We start from the raw sequence: 17110 nt of genomic DNA on the forward strand, positions 1-17110 counted from the left end.
ACAGCAGGTGAGGGCTCTATCCTTCCCCCCTACCTCCCCCAGCTGCTGCTGACAGTTGTCAGCTGGCAGGGCAGGGCAGGGCAGGGGGCTAGGGAGAGGGACATTTTGGCAGCCTTCTGGGAAACTGCAGGAGCACCTTGCCTGCTGGCCAGGTCTGGTGCAGGCAGGCTTCGAGTCCCCTACACCCTGTTGGGTTCAATGGCACTAACTCATGGCACTTTGTGCAAAGCCCCATGAGTTAGAGAGCTTCCCAGATAGTCTGCCTGTGCTTGTGTACATACCCTTAGAGACAGCACTCAAGTAGGAGCCCAAAATAATTCTGCAGTGAACCTATACCCACAGCCACACAACACAGTGGTATGGCATGAGCATTATCTTCATTTTAGAGGCAGCTAAACTGACACACAGAGAAGTTAAAAGGCCTTCCCAGGAGCACCCAGCTGCTAAGCAGTGCAGGATTTTAAGCAGTAATGGATACAGGACATTCATCCGCTGCCCACCATCACTGCAAGCACAAAACATTCTTTGATGTTTGTTTCCAGCAACACCCTGAAAACAGCTGCTTGGGAACAACATAGCACCAGGGCACTGACACATTACTGCTAACAAGCATTGACTGTACTGCACTTAACATCACGTGGGTATCAGAGGTCAGGCTGCAACACATTACCTGAAGGAGCAGGTCCCCTTCAGAGAATGCTTCTCCATTGATCTGCAGATTAGTCTGTCCAGTTCCACCTGGTGCCCCAGTCTGCTCAGTCATGGAGCTGCCATTGTTCTTTGCAGTGGCTGTAAGGCAAAAGGTTGAGTGATCAGTGTGAAAGTGGATATCCAGTCAACATACTCCTGCCATTCATCTGGGTTTTTCAATTAGTTGGTGTCTAATTCTCATTCAAACAAACAGGAGATATCTGAAGCAGGAAGGTGAACATAGTTGAACAACATAAAAATAAAGATGAAATGAGATGAAATCTGCATGAAGTTAAAACATTAGATCTGAAGCGCAGGAGAAACATGATGTAGGTAATTTTTGTTCTCTGCCTACTCAGAGGGATGCACAGACAAACATCTGTGGTGCTGTAGCTCCAACTTGTGACTTCTAAGGTACAAAGACATTAACTTTCCCTCCCCTCTATTTCTCATGTTTAGGTACCTCTCATCCTGCCAAGTTCAGAAAAGTTCTGAAGCTCAGAATTCAAAATACAATGAGAGAGAGGTGGGGCTGCCAGGACTTTCTACCTGGACTTTGGAACAGGAAGTACCAGAAATCACACCAAATACCTGGAACTATACAACTTGGCAGGGTCAGGTGGCTAGTATTAGAGCCTCATAGGTATTGCTGAAGACCTGAATAGGATCTCCCAGATATTCAAGCACTATCTCCTCACCACAAACACACATAGGGGTTGTCACGCAGAATCAGACCCCATAATCTGTCTAACCCAAAATCATGTTTCTGACCGCAGCCAGTGCCAGCTGCTTTGGAAAAGGTGTGAGGAACTGTATAAGCCAAACTCATCCAGTCTCTTCAGCTGAAATACTGACCTAACCATTGAAGCAGAAGGTTGATTATCTTTACGTAAGTTTTTTTTATAATAGTGGATATTCTTTGTAGACATGTAAATACAACTCCTTCCTAGAAACCTGTTGAGATTTTCTTACCATTAACAACATGACCTGCAAATTCAGATTTGTCATTAGTCTCACATCAGAAGGTTTTGAGGTTCAGAACTGACCCCAGATTTTGAAATTTTAGATATCAAAAAACAAAAGAAATACGAAATAATATTAATGAAGCTGTGAAGTTCCTGCTCTGCCTCTCACTTCTGTGGCTAACTAAAGAACTGATCCGCATTTATTAAGTTTTAAATTTTATCTACTTTTCTAATAACCAAGATGATTTTTTTTCATTTTTTGCTGCTTCTCTCCTTTTTTCACCTAGTTGCAGTCTGCATCCCAGATTAAAATTTCTGCATACCATGAAGGACCCTACAGCATGCAAGCTGCTCAGATTTCTGAATAGCTATACTGCTCCTAAGCACTAAAAGCCACCATCTTAAAAACCTCTTGGGACACAGGGTTATTTACCACCCACCATTTCACCTACATTGTTAACAGAAGGCTTTCTGCTCGCAGACACTTCTGAGGGCAGCTGATATAATGAACACCATTCAGAGAGACAACCAAGACTTGCGAGTTGGACCTTTACTTTCCCACTGTGGGACTGCAAGTAGGTGAAAAAAAGGAGACTTCTTCCTTTCTAAGAACTTCACTATCTTCAGCACAAATTACAAGGTGCTTTTCTTTGTCTTTGCCTTCTAACATAATACGTAGTAACTTAGGGTACCTATACACGAGCAGCGAGGCTACTCCAATGTACAGTGATAACAATGCGTCAGAGCAGACTCAATCATGCTAATTACCATGCTCCAGCAGACTCCAGCATCTTGTATATCAGCATCCCAGCACTTGAAAATGGCAGTGGGGATGCTTTAACCAAAGCTCATTGAAGGAGCTGATAGACAAGACGCTCTGGGTGCTGTAATTAGGGAGGCTCTCAGTGCTACTGATTAAAGTCCTCTCTTCCCCTCCATCCCAAATATGTGTATAAATGCCCATACAGACTAAAAAACAAGCAAGCCAATTGACCCTATAATAGCAATAGTCCATTGTATGCACATAGCTGCCTGAGGGGCAGGTGAAAAAATAAACGCCAGGTAAAAGGTATTAGTCACTTCATTACATGCACTATTGGATGCTATCCAAATGCCATGATGATGCACATGGGATAAGAAACTATAAAGACTCATGCTGGGAAGACAAAAAACTTTTCTTTATTACCACACTGGACTGAGGATGGATGAAAGAAGGATTTGTTTAAAAAAAAATAAAAGCACATTATTTCTATTTGTGAAGTTCTTTTAAGACAGGCCTATCATTCTCACAGGTTCATCAGCACAACCCATTTTCCCTATTTTCTTCCATCTCACTGCTCCAGTAATCGACTATATTCCATGGAGGTATGGTCCTTTATCATCAGTCTTCTCACACCATCAAAACAGAAATGGGCAGCTTTATGGACTGAGGTTTTCAGGTCTGATCTCCCCTGCCAAAATTTGGTTGCATGTGGGAAGTGATGAAAAATGAGGCCCAATAAGCATCCCAAATGTAGAAGAAACCTTTGGACTTTGGTTATATGGTATGATAAGTCTTTATTAAAGATCTGTCAAAAATAATCTTGTTCCCGGGGAAAAACTGAAAACCAAAAAGCATCAATTCAAAGTCGTGCTGCAGTATGTCATGCAAACTGCAGTTCAAGAACCGCATACTCCTTTTTTGCTCTCTCAGCCAGGTGCTCTATCTGAACTGCGTCTTTCCTCTTGCCTCTTGGTGAAGCAAGGGGATGCTTCTTCTCATAATGGTGCCTAGTCATCATGCATCTTCCTGGATGTAGTCTGCTTAGAGGCTTCTGTAGTAGGACTTCTGTTGAATACCAGACACATACTTCTGTTTTTGAACATTCAATTGTTCATTTTTCAATAGACAGAAGGCACTTTTTGCATACAAACAAAACATTTTGTTTAGTCAAAAATCCAATTTTCCATCCAAAGCAGCTTTGATGAAAAAAAAAGTCAATCATCCTGTTGTGTATACTTTCCACAGAAATAATGACAGCATGGCTGGCTTTTTCCTTGCACATCAGCAAAATCTCAAAGATGACATTCCTGCCATTTATTTTGCCCTGCCTGGCAACAGTCTCTCCCCACCACCTATCCTCCCCCACTTATAGCTTACACACAAAACCAGCCAGACCAGTAACCTCCAACACAGTAAAACATGGTTAAGCCTCCTCTTGTACACTGAAGTACAAGAGATCTAAAATAATAAAAAAATAAGAATAGTGCTTTGTACTTAGAAGGCACCTTTCAATCCAGGATATCAAAAACTTCTCCAAGTTCTAATTAACAACATCCCTTAGAGGTATAAGTTATAGAAATGGATAATGTTCACCTTGCAAAAGAAACAACTCACAAAACTATGAGAACTCTCCAGCCTGACATAGCTATTTCCGTCCCACATTTTTTTTTTCAGTAATAGCCTCTTCCTTCCATGACAAGCCATACAAATCAATGAAGCCTAAATGGACTGAAGCCTTCAGTACATAAATGATGTGTTCATGGTCATGCCACAAATAAATGGAGCCCTGAAGCTTACACTCCCAGCTCACTGCTCTAACCAATGAACCAAACAAGAGCCTGACAAAGGCCAAAAGGGGGGAAGTGAAGAAATTAACTGGGGAATGAATCCATCTATTCATTGACCAAAAATGACCAAGCCCTGTTTTCCACATTTCTGTAGGCATAATGTGTGTGTGCGCACACAAAGAAGTAACTAGTCACTGACCCTGAGCACACACGTTCCATTCCAAATTCAGCCAGTTGCGAGTCATTTGCTGGGTGATGTTGGGCCAGATTCAATTATCTAGAGCTTCCTTCTGGAAGCTAAAACCAAAGTGAAAAAAAAAGAGAGAAAGAAAAGAAAGAAAACCCTTAAACACCACCAGTTTTAACTGTCGCCCAAAAATATGAAAAAACAAATTATGGTCTCTGGGTGCCTTGATAAGCAGTACTTCCCACTCAAAAGCAATGAGTCCAAAGGTTTTGAAACTAAGGCAAAAAGGGAACAAAGAACACACATAGGAAAGCCACCACAAGCAGACCAGGTTCCACCTCTTAGGTTGTTAACCCGGTCCTCCTGTCACAGTTGGAAACGCATTCCAAGTACTGCCTGCATCTTGCGTATTCTCCACCACTGCCCCCCATTTACAGTTTGTTATCTAAGGTTGCTGGAGTTCAAAAAATTTGGCAGGCCCCTCTTTGTACAATGAAGGGACATGTTCCTTTGGGGGCTCCACCATCTATTCTGGGGGTGGCCAAAATGCAGCCCATGGGCCAGATGTGGCCCACCAGGCCATTCTATGCAGCCTGCAGGGCCCCTAAAAAATTTAGAAAATTAATATTTATCTGCCCCTGGCTGCCTGTCATGAGGCCCTCGATGGCTTGTCAAAACTCAGCAAGTGGCTCTCTGCCCAAAATAATTGCCTGCCCCGATCTATTCCACAGATGAAGTGGGACTGCCCTACCTTAAACTTTTTCATGGACTGCTCTAACAGTAGGTACGCCTACTTCACTGATCTTCATTTTACGCTGAAAAATTCACCCAGTCTTACTCCCATAATGAACTTCAAAAATGGGCAAAAATACTACCCAGGGATCTCTCATAACCTAAGGTATTACTGAATATAATAAGTAGAAAAGACAGACTGGAATGTACTGACCAAACTAATGCTTCAGTGCTGGGCTGTCCAACTCATGACCTATGGGTTCCTACCTGGCCAACAAGCCTTCTGCTGCTACCAAGGTCTCCAGACTCCCTCTCCTTCCTCCCACTTCCTGTCCCAACTTCTTGGGACAGGGCAGCACAGCCCATGGAAGCCCAGAGAGCCTGTATAACCCATGTGGCAGGGGTTGGAAGAGCCTGCACAGCCCCCAGCTGCTCAGAAGTTGGACCATCTGCTTTAGCGTTTCAATTCTCTACACCCATTGGTATCCAAAACATTCCTGAGCTAGAGTACAATGTTATGTGATCCAGGTCTGGCCCCATACACCCTGCCCTAGCCCAGCTTGTCATCTGCAATGAGATATTTGCAAGGGACAGCTCTTTACAGACACAGACGGTTGGAAACTGTCTAACAGAACAAAGTTTCATCAAAAAATGCCAATTAGTTGAACCTGAAACAGCTGTTTGAAACTGCACCCAGTCTAAAATGTTTGAAAAAATCTAAAGGCAGGTTTGAAGCATTGCTAGAAAAAGATGGGATCTCTGAGCCTGGGATAGACATGCCACCCTGAGTTTCCTGCATCTGCTCGGTAAAACTGACATTTTTGGTGATATTAGCATGGAAACAAACAAGAGCATAAATATCATGAAGAAGCTGCACAGCCCAAAAAATTCCTGTTTCCTTGGAAATTTAAAACTTTTGGGGAGTTGTTCTGATTCGGACTACACCTGCAATTCACAAAAGGAAGTTGCCTGTGAACTAGAAGAACTAATTTTGGCCAGCTCTAGTCATGGTAATCCTATATTATGCATAGACCAGGAAATTCTCCTCTAGTCCCATACAATACCCTCTATAGTCCTTACATGCCTTATATGGATTGGAATCTACTCCAGTATGTTCAAATTCCTATATGGGGCTCTGCTAAGGTAAATACTTCAAGAGCTACAGAAACGGATCTATTGAATGTCTAACCTTACGCGGATCAGATTAACAACAGTCTTGAAAACCTCTGTTACCAATTTGGTACTAAATAAAAGAAAAAATATATTATATAAGTTGATCACATTATTAAAGAGCAACACATGCTCTCCCTGACTTTGAGGGTGGGAAGGGATTTACGCCTGTGTCAAGTTACAAAACTAGACACAAAGAGTGTGCCTTTGTGCTCTCTGGCCCCTGGAATGAGTTTTCCACCCCCTCCCCATAGATGCCTTTGCTGAGTCAGAGAATGGGGAGGGATTTCTTGGTGTTTTTGTAGCTCCTTCTGCTCTTTGCAGTTGAATCCCTCAGGGGTATCTCAGAGTTGAAGTCCTTACCTATGCCAGTTCCAAGGGGTTCAGGCTGATTAAACAGATTTCTGTCTCAAGAAAGTGAAGTCTCATTCTTGAAGGTGTAACATTAGCACTTCGTGGAACTGGGTGCCTCTGGGCATTGCTAATGAGCCGCAGAGCCTCTCTCCTTTGGTCAACAGTGAGATGAGTACCCCACTCAGGGGGGTTATGACATTCTTTCCATTCAGAGAATGTGCAGTAGCCTCTATGAAGGCTGAATCTGACAGGTGTCAGTCCAGGCTTCTGAAATCCAAAATCATCCCCTAACTGGGGCTGTCCAACTTGTAAGTGCTTAGGAGCCACAAGGGTCACACCCCACCACCCCACTGCACTGTGCCATTGACTCCCCTGGTGCCATGGCCTGTACTGCCTCAGCCCCTAGGACAGGAGGAGGAAAAAGCTTGTGGAGGGGGGGGAGCCTAGAGACCCCAGCTGCAGCAGCAGCTAAAGAGATAAAGGGATCACCAGCCAGGTAGGAGCCAGGGGCCATACATTAGCCCCTGTGGACCATCAGTTATGTAGTCCCACCCTAACTGAAGGGCTTTACCGAGCAGCCAAAAACTGCATGAATTGTTGAGAATGACCTACTCTGACCCCAAAAGGAACTCCATTCCAACCCTACCTCTAGATCTCTGCTAATATATGCTGGTAGGGCAGAGAAACTTTCACTGCTACTGCTGGGCAGATAAGCAGACAGCTCCATCAGTAGTCCTGAATGACTAGCCGACTTTTTGGGTTGCTTGCTTTGCCCCCTTCCTGCAAATTCATTTTACATTGACCTGAAACGAAAAACTTAATTTTTTTTCAGTGAACCAAAAAATTAAAAATTATAAATTTTGGCTCAGAGGAAATATTATTTGCTTTCAATTCCATTTTAGGAGGTCCTTTTAGTAACTTATATTAAATGATATTGAAATGCATTGGAAATGAGAAGTTATTTTGAATCAAAACAGCCAAATGTTTCATTTACATAATACTGAAACTAAACTTTAATTTTTTTTAGCTATTTTGTTTACTTATTTTTTCCAGCTGAAATGATTCCATGAATTTGCCACACATTTTCAAACTCTTTCAGTTCACAAATTTGCATTTCCAAAAAAGTTTCAATGGAAAATGTTACCCATTGCTTTCACTGGCATTCAGTCCACACATATTGCTTCTGAAACTGGAACATGAATTTATAGAAACACCAGCAACCATGCACATTTTGCTCATTGAATAGTTTGCATACAATAACATAAAGGAACTGAACACATATATTGGCAGCTCTGTTCACACTCATCTAATTAAGCCATGCTCATTTGAAAAGGGAGAGCTTGTATAGCAAATTACACAGAATTAGCTTTCATCTGCATCTTCAAAATAGATGCACTACTTCTTGGGGACCTGCCAGAGCAGTATGACAGCAGGTGCCCTGGACAGCTGCATTAGCAATATAACAATAGGTTCCTGCAGCAGGCTTTAACAGATTATAGAGCACAGTGTTAAGGCAAAAGCTGGCCAGTAATGGTGATATATACTTGGTGTTGGTAGCAGAGAACAAGTAGAGGTGTTAGAACAGTTTCAAATTAGATCACTGACTGATGACGTGAGCCGGCGACATCTGCAGATGGTCACGACCCTCCACCCCCCACTGCCAACAGTGCTGTGGCTGCCTGCAGGAACTCCCCGCTTGCTTACCATGCCCCCCCAGCCTCCAGGGGCATGTGGCATTCATATGCATGTGTATATACATATACACATATACATACATGATTTAGTTAGTTTATAAGGTGCACAACTAGATCACTGCAATCTTGCCATGACCCAGATTTCCACAAAATGAAAATGGGGTGAAGAAACAGATCAATTATTTTCTGACACTAACACCCACCCAAAACCAAAGATTACAATAAAAAAAAAACAACCAACCCAAACATCATGAGATTTACAGGCACATGTTATTATGGATCCTTTGCCACAGAATACAAAAGGTGTGGTAGAAGTAAAAAGGGTTTGAGAATTTTGCTAGAGAAACTCATGCACCAACCAGAATGCTACCAGGATTTCTGCCCTGAGATGGGAGATGCTGGATTCACTGGCCGGCCATTCCCCATGTTTGCTGCACATTTTCACAGCATGAATCTAAGCACCTTCTCTTTCCCCTTATATTTAGAAAATCATATTCCATATTCACAAGATCATAGCAGTGTTTGTGGTCAGGGAGGGAGAGGAGGGCAGGCCTATAAGATCACATTACTACTTCTATTATGGCAGTGCTTGGGAGCTTAAATTAAAGATCAGAGCCCCAGTGCACAGGCATTGTATAAGCAAGTTCATGACTTGCATGTCTAGAAATCATGACACACGAGGGAAGGTAGAAGAGTTGAGAATATTTAGTCTATAGAAGATGAGACAAAAGAAAAATTTCATAACAGTTTTCAAACTGCAAAAGAGTTACCCAAAAGAGGATGGTGATCACTTATTCGCTAGGGCTAGGGACAGAAATTACATATAAACTAGTATAAGTGATCAGAAATTGGTTCAAATCTGTAACACAACAGAAGTTCAGTGCATATTAAGGCTAGGGACAGAAGTTACACATAAACTGGTTTAAGTAATCAGAAACTGGTTTAAACCTGTAACAGAACAAAAGTTTAGTGAACATAAATCAGTTGCAAAATGGCTGAAACTGTTTTAAGATAAATCTGGTTGAATGTAGTATCAGATTTAACTGATTTAAGTCAAACCACTTTATGAAACTTTTGCCCAAGACCCCTTCCTGGTTGAAGTTAAGTCAAAGTCCCCCAGCATCAGGGCTACCACATTTCCAGTTCCAAAAAAGAAGCATGTCCTCCCCACCTACCCTGCCCTGCTGCAGCCCCGGCACACAGACAGCTTCCCTCAGTGCTGGCAGTCACCCCCCCCATCCCCTTCACACACACACACACACACACACACACACGTGAGTGCCTGCCCCCCCCCACAACCTCCCAGACAGTCCCCAAACCCTTGCCCTCCAGACAGTCCCCAAACCCTTGCCCTCCAACACCCGCCCACCATGGACTTACCTGCATCCAGTGGCCAGAGCTGCTCTCACACTCTGCCTGACTGCATGGTGGCCACATGCATATGCACCCTGCCTCCAATCACCCTCCCCCCACCCCCAAGCAGCCCTCACAAGGTCAATCCGGGAAAACTATGAAGCTTTACTGACCAAAATACTAGACATTTGATCATATTTAAAAAAATAAAAGCTCAGACTGAGATTGGAGGATCCAAAAAGAGGACATGTCCAGGAAAACCCGGATGCATGGTAACCCTACCCAGTATGCCAGCTCACTGTCCCCCCCAAGCAAATCCTGGCTGGGGTCTGGGGACAGGGAAGGGGGTTAAACTCCCCTTCCCCCAAGTATGGAGCTGCCCTGCTGGCTTACTTATTGCTGGCAGTGACTGTGGACTTCAAATCCCAGAGGCACCTGAAAGCAGGAATAGGAAGTGATAAGCAAAGTTGCAGAGTCCTGCTGCTGTGATTGTGGGCTTCAAATCCCAGAGACCTTGGGGGCAGCAGGGAGAGAAAGTGAACACACAGCCCATGCTGGCTAAATGCCAGAGAGCTGTGCTCTAGAACCCCCAGCTTCTGGCTTGAGCCACTGCAGGCATATGGCTGCATTTCCTGACATGAATCAGTTCAGTTACTTATTGGTTCAATCTTTCAATTTAGACTAAACTGCAAAGACTAAATCAATTCAGTCTCAGGCTGCTGCTGTGATTGTGGACTGCAAACCTCAAAGGCAGCAGGAAGAGGGGACAGTAGGAAGAGAAAGTAAACATTCAGCGTAGCTGTGTTTATAATTCTTCAGTTTATAGATCTTCAGAGAAATAAACTATTCTGGTTCAAGCTTTTATGAATTCAATCCCACTACCTTTTTACCCACCTTCCCCCGCTCCTCAGCCTGGCAACCTCCCTCACCCCCTCCCCCGTCCAGGCAGAGCATGGGCTAGGGCCTGGCTTTGCCCCCTCCCCTCCAGCAATGTGGAGGGAGTTTTGGAGGGCTTCTCTCTTCCCTTCGGCAGTGATTGGTGGGCATGCTCTAGTGCCCCCAGGCTTCTGGCTTGAGCCACTGCAGGCATGTGGCTGCATTTCCTGAATCAAAAATGGATGTCTGTTCACTTGTTTATCGTTTCAACCTATACAGCTTAAACTAAGCTGCAAATTTTGAATCAATTCAGCCTTAGCCTAGGCGATCCTGTTAAAATAGAAGCTGTTATGGACTTAAATTGCAACATGGGAAATTTAGGCTATAATGTTCTTTCTAATATCTAACAAAAAGGGAGGTTAAACACTGGAACAGATTACTTGGAGAAGATGTACAATCTGTATCACTGGAAGTATTTAAAAGCACAGGTGAGACAAACATTTGTCTGGAAAGATTTGTACAAAGCATGGGAATGAGAGGCATCGTCTAGATAATCCCAAGAAAGATAATAATTACAGGCAATTTAAAAAGAAACATTTTACACAGCTGCAAAGGGCTACAAGCAGGCTCCAAGGTAGATGAAAGTTCTGCTTCACAAAGGATTCAGATACTTTTCAATCTGACATCACATCAGTTTGAAACAAAGTAAAATTTGCAAAGTTGTCTGAAGGAAAATTTGAAAATGTGTGGTATTGGTTCAGTCTTAAATTTTTGACTCTTTAAAAAGTATTATACAATATTGCATAAAAAGCAAACACATTTGAAACAAAGTCATTTCAAAATGAAAAATCAAGATGTTTCCTTCCAAGAATGTTGAAATGAAAAGTTGACATGTGCTATTTTCTTATCACTGGCTCTCTCAAGGTTTGGTTGTCACCCCCATGCATATTGACCACCCAAAGCAGCCACTGAAGAAAGCTGCAGAAGAAACATAAGAGAAGCAGACAAGCCAACATGAATCCCTCCATCCCAGCCAGCCTCTAATCTTTGGTGACGTGCAATTGGCTAGCTTCTTTCTCATGTATTATTCTGTACCATACTCTTATTCAGCATATGGTTGTGATAAGCAAGGATCAAACATCAGTGGAGGGCTGTTATGGAATTAGTACCAGAAAGGGAAAGAAAACAAGAGACTGAAGTGGAATTTGCAGAAAGTTCACCAGTGCCACAAAACCCTGCTGACAGGAACAAATTCCTGAGGGCCTGCTATTCTGGGAGCTCAGAAAATTCATACAACAAACTGAAATAACAAAACTTCCTTGTAGAACAGCTCTTATATGGCATTCAAGTGTCCTCATTCAGACTGAGTAAGTTTTCAGTAGCAAACTCCTTACAACCTGTCTCCCGGATTTAGGTTTTCTAGTACTGCATATTGCCATCCCTAGTAAAAAGCAAATCTCTATGTTATGACTTTAATAACTGGACTAGCTGTAAGTAAAAATAAGCAGCTAGAGTTTCACATTAAGCCATTTCACATTTAAACGCACCAGTTCCTGTGCAGGCGTTACAGAATCCTTTGATTGACAAATACAGCTCCAGCAATTCTAGACTTCAAGTCTCAGGAGAGGATTAGATCTTAATACCAAGCTCAAAAGTTTCCTCAGTTCTCTGTACAGGCTCAGCCTGTCTGTATTTTGAACCTTAGAGTTTCTAAATTTCTTAGAAGTGCCAGGACCATGGGGTCTACAGTCCTGCACTTCTCAGCCCAGACTGTGAATACTCCATTCAGGTTTATATTCAAGTCCTCTGAATGGAAATAAGCACCTATTCAGCTGAGTCTTGTCCAGTACAAGAATTTTCCAGCATTCTCCTACCATTAGTGCACCCACTGTTGTTTGTGATGACAGCAATGATTTTAGTGCCATGTTGGTCTATACCCTCTCAGAGTAGAAAGAGGTGAAACGGAGGGTGGTTAGTCTACGCTGCAAATAGCTTGTCACTTTGCTCGGGGATTTATTTTCTGGCTGAGAAGTATTTTAACACTTATTGTGCCATGATCAGAGCTTTAACTTGTTGCATCAGTTTTGTTCACTATTATACCGAGGCACCTAGGTCTGGTGATGACAACACCTTTAATACATTTAAATAACATACTGAAGGAATCCTACCTCACTACAAAACCTACACTATCACTGACCCAGTCAAACTGATTCCATATTGCTCTCAAGCGATCAACGGAGACTAGTTTAGAATTGAGCTTCCCCCAGAAATTCTGCTACAATCCCAAACTAGGGCCACCACAGGACCTTAAAGTCCAGTGATAATAAAACCTTCGGTGTGAGGTGACTGTTTCAGCTTTGAGGTGGCAGGACACAGAAGAGTAGCCCTGAAGCCACGCTTCCTCTAGAATTGCTGCAACACTGTTACCTCATCACGGAAGTGGAATTACAAGTCGGAACGTAAATTATTCAGTGGCCTGGGGTTGAAGATTAACTGTGAAGAACCACCTTTAATTGAGCTATCTACCCTGACCCACGTGTTTGGTGACTGAAGAAAAGCAGTGGTAGCAACCAATAAGGCTAACCATCAAAAAGGCCTTTTGGCCTCCAAATAATTCAGACTAATTCCTTTGTGCACCTGCAGGTACACCTGATAAGTGAGGAATCTGTATCCTCAGCCAACATCTCTGTCCCACTGACCCTCCAGCTGCTTCTGAAAAGCTCCGTTTAAAGCAGCACTTCTGTATCACCTGTTACAGGGTTTATTTCATCAGTCAGAAATGGCCAGATGATCACTAAAGGCAGATGAAAGCTTGATTTAGTATTTATGGAGTGTTCTGCAATTTTTCCTCAGGGCAGTGTGAAACAGAAACCCACAGTATTCGGTACAGTACAAGCAAGGTTGAAAGCATTCTACTGAGGGAGGGAACAAAACCCATTCATCCTGCTGAGAGGCCTTCCAGGCCAGTTGCATCCTACCTGAGCACCTGGGTGCTATCAAAACCCGGTTCAAACACAGAAGTACGTTTTGAATGGAACAGAGAGGAGGTTACATTCAACAGCTACTGCCTGGTCTCTGTTTCCTCCCATTCCTCTTTAGTGTCCTGCTACAAGGATTCAATCTCACAGTCCCAGGACCCAAAAAGACAGTGAAGCATTTAAAGCCACTGGCCCATTCCCTTCCTGCACTGGGGAAGCAGCAAATAATCCCAGATATTTTTTGTCTCAGCATATACACCTTTTCAGTAGAGACAAACAAAGAAGCCAGGTAGTACAACGCATATATAAAAGCAACAAGAAAAGTCTGTCTTCACTCCCAAGGCCAGGAATTCCCATTAGTCACAGATTTCTAGGTCAGAAAGCTTCATTATGATAGGGTAGAAAAGTAGGGCTGGATGGGCTCTCACAAGGTCATCTAGGGCACTGACACAAGTGACATTTTGTCATGCAATTGGTCCCCTGAAGCGCTCTACAGACGTGCATGGCTGTAGACCACTTTAAAAGGGCCTGATCCTGCAACAGTCTGAACCTTCATTACATGAGTGTTCAGGTGAAAATACCAGCTTAAACAGGGAGCTGCATGTCCTCCTTTGAGCAAGATCATGCATGGATGCTGGGGGAGCATGCTGAGTTCTTGCAAGCAGTGGTGACGTTGTTGGCCACAGGAGCATGGCGGCGACAAGCAGGGAGCTCCCACAGCAGTGGCAGCAGGGGGGAGGGGTGGGGGAGCAGCAACCACCAGCCACTGACAGCCTGCGGATACCGCCGGCAGTGTCGGTGGTGCCTTTTTGCAGGGGGTGCACCACCACACTCAGGGGGTGCATATGCACGTGTGCCCCCTTTGCGTCACTAATGAGCAAGGGGCACTGGCCTTGGCAGCACCCCTAGTCCAGCCCCTTGCTCCAAGCAGGATCATTCCTGACTAAACCATCCCAGCCAAGTGTCTGTCTAACCTGCTTTTGAAAGTTTCCAAGCAGGGAGAATCCACAACTTCTCTAGGTAGCCTGTTCCAATGCCTGACCACTCTCATAGTCAGGATATTTCCCCTAATCTCTAGTCAGAAGAGCAGCAGGCAAATAGAAAGACCAGAAATTGATTTCAATAGTCTTCAGAGGCACCTTAGAAGTTTATACGCTGACACTGAACTGCTAATGCTGGAGATGAGTACAAGGTATACACACTGTCTACAGAAGTGGTTCTCAACCTTGCTAGACTCCAGACACCCCTTGCCTGAATGGAGGCACACCTCGGAAAATACCAGCTTAGCTTTCACTTTCATTTTGATACAGAAAAATAATATAGCAATTCTTTTGTTTCAAAGAACTTAGAAAGACCACAGCAGGGCAGAATGTTTTTGACCCTATGGATTCCTATTTGAAAGCTCTGAGTTTATGTTGCAAACCATGCTTGTACATCTAACAGCGCAAACATTGCATGGCATGCCACAGCACTCTTGAAAGCATCTTAAGGGACCCCAGAGTGCCATGGCACCCTGGTTGAGAATCACTGGTCTACAGCACCCCCTGCATCTGCAGTGCTGAACAACCAGAACAAAGAGCAATGGGCCAAACTTTGTTCTGTCGCTGCCCACTAAAGAGTGGTGTCTCCAAACAGCCTCTGCAGAGCAGAATTCCTGCCTGCTCTCTAGCATGACCTGTTTGTAAAGTAGTTTAGGCTAATAGCTAATGAGATGGACCCTGAGACACCCTCTTCTATAGGTGGGGGTGGGAGGACTCCCAGCAGTGGGGCCAGGCTCCAGGGTGGGAAGGTTTCTCTTCCCTTAGTGGGTGTTGTGGCAGTTGGGAAATCTCCCAAATAAGCTTGCTGATCAGGATTTGGGGCTCTCCAAGCTAGTTGTTGTCAGGCTCTGCAGGATTAGGGCTGCTGGAGCAGCCCAAGCTAGAGGTATGGTTATGGTCTGGAGAATTCTTTCAGATTGGGCATGCCAGGTCTTCCAGTGCTAAGTTTAAGACACAGGTAGGTAGGGCAGTCCAAGCTAACAGTTAGTAGAAGAGACCTTGAAGGTCCCTCCTAGGATTGAAGGAGGGATTACTGCAAATTGGGAGGGGCCTTTGTAGCGGGAAGGTGCCTCTTACTCCAGTGGGTGTTGTGGCAGCTGGAGATCTCCCAGCTACTATTGCTGATTGGGTTTAGGAGTTCTCCAAGTCATTTGCTGTGGTCAGGCTACTCGGGTCAGAGCTCCTGCAGCAGCCCAAGCTAGGGTTAGGGATACAGAATGGGTATGGTTTGGAGAGGCCTTTCTAGATGAGTCACTCCATATGAAACAGAAGAACTACACCACAGGAAAGAATCAATTTGTATTACTGTGTGAAGCTGGCATCTACACCTTACCAAACTTCAGAATTCTGCGCACCTATTTCCAGCTGCCTCTAATTTTCTGTCCTGCTATAAATCACAAGCATTTTCAAAACAGCAAGAAGGATACTTGTCACCATTATCTTTCTGACTTGACTGAAAGCAGGAAAGACAAAACATCTCACCAGGTTGCCAACTCAGTTTTGAAAACTCAACTGATTAGGAAAGAAAGAGAGAGAAGCACCTGAATATCTGGTTCAAAAACTCTTTCATCATCCTTATCAGTATCAGTCACTAAACTAGCCTGCCAGATAACTTAGGACAGACCAGATCAGATCACCTTGTTTCTAACAGAAGGGAAGTGACAAGACCTACCATCGCATGGTTCTACAGTCCTTACCATTACTTGCATATAGCTATAACACTGAAACTTGGACCAGTTGTACAAACTTCTTGTTGAACCTTGACTCTATCTGAGGCAAAACCAGCCTACCCCTTGGAGCTCTCAGGTTGAAATAATTAACAAAACATATCCTGTTGTTTTGCATGGTTTCCTCATGTCACCAGGAAAAAACAGTTATGGCTGAGCCATGCTTTTATGAAAAACACAGTAACCAAAACAAAGCAGAATGTTTGTCAAGCCCCCTATGAATGGAAACCAGGGAGCTGTTCAAACTAGTATGAATTCTCATTCAGAAATTCTCAGAAAGCCATGCTTCTGCTGAGTCACAAAACAAACAGAGCTAAAGGTGAAATGGTTGCAATGCAGTATAGGACTAATAATCTTTTAACTCTTTGAAGAACACTTACCTAGTGTAGTGGAGCATTCTCAAGAAAGATTACATTTTTGGTACAAATAAAGAGATTGTCTGTGTGCTGAGCATGTTCATCTCTGTTTACGAATTGATGTAGATAGTGTAACCAAATAACTCATAAGAGGATTACACCTAGACTTCATATCCCCGATTTCTCCTCCCGTGAAAACAAACCTACAATGCACTGATATTTCCTTGCGTTCAGCAGAGGTATGCCAATCCAGAAAATAACTTAACTTCACTTCAATTTAAATGTCCATGAATGTTATCATGACAGAACTTGTTACTTGCTCTAATGCAGAGGTTTTCAACCTTTTTTGAGCAGTGTACCCCCAGCAGCTAGTCGGGGGGGGGGAGCGACAGCAGCTGCACATGAAGCAGCGGTGCAGCGTGGTGGATGGCAGCAGTG

The 17110-nt window shown here is 43.7% G+C and overlaps 1 protein-coding gene across 1 annotated transcript in view; it reads right to left on the minus strand.

The window, feature by feature from the left end:
* The window catches only part of LOC109322464 (aryl hydrocarbon receptor-like), a 115254-nt gene that overhangs the window by 36215 nt on the left and 61929 nt on the right, over nucleotides 1-17110 (minus strand). The window contains exon 4 of the mRNA XM_019553518.1: nucleotides 671-789. Within this exon, the coding sequence (XP_019409063.1) occupies nucleotides 671-789 (119 nt within the window). The remainder of the gene's footprint in view (nucleotides 1-670; nucleotides 790-17110) is intronic.

The sequence above is a fragment of the Crocodylus porosus genome, unplaced genomic scaffold (genome assembly GCF_001723895.1).
Source record: "Crocodylus porosus isolate Cpor-Errol unplaced genomic scaffold, CroPor_comp1, whole genome shotgun sequence".
Lineage (NCBI taxonomy): Eukaryota > Metazoa > Chordata > Crocodylia > Crocodylidae > Crocodylus > Crocodylus porosus.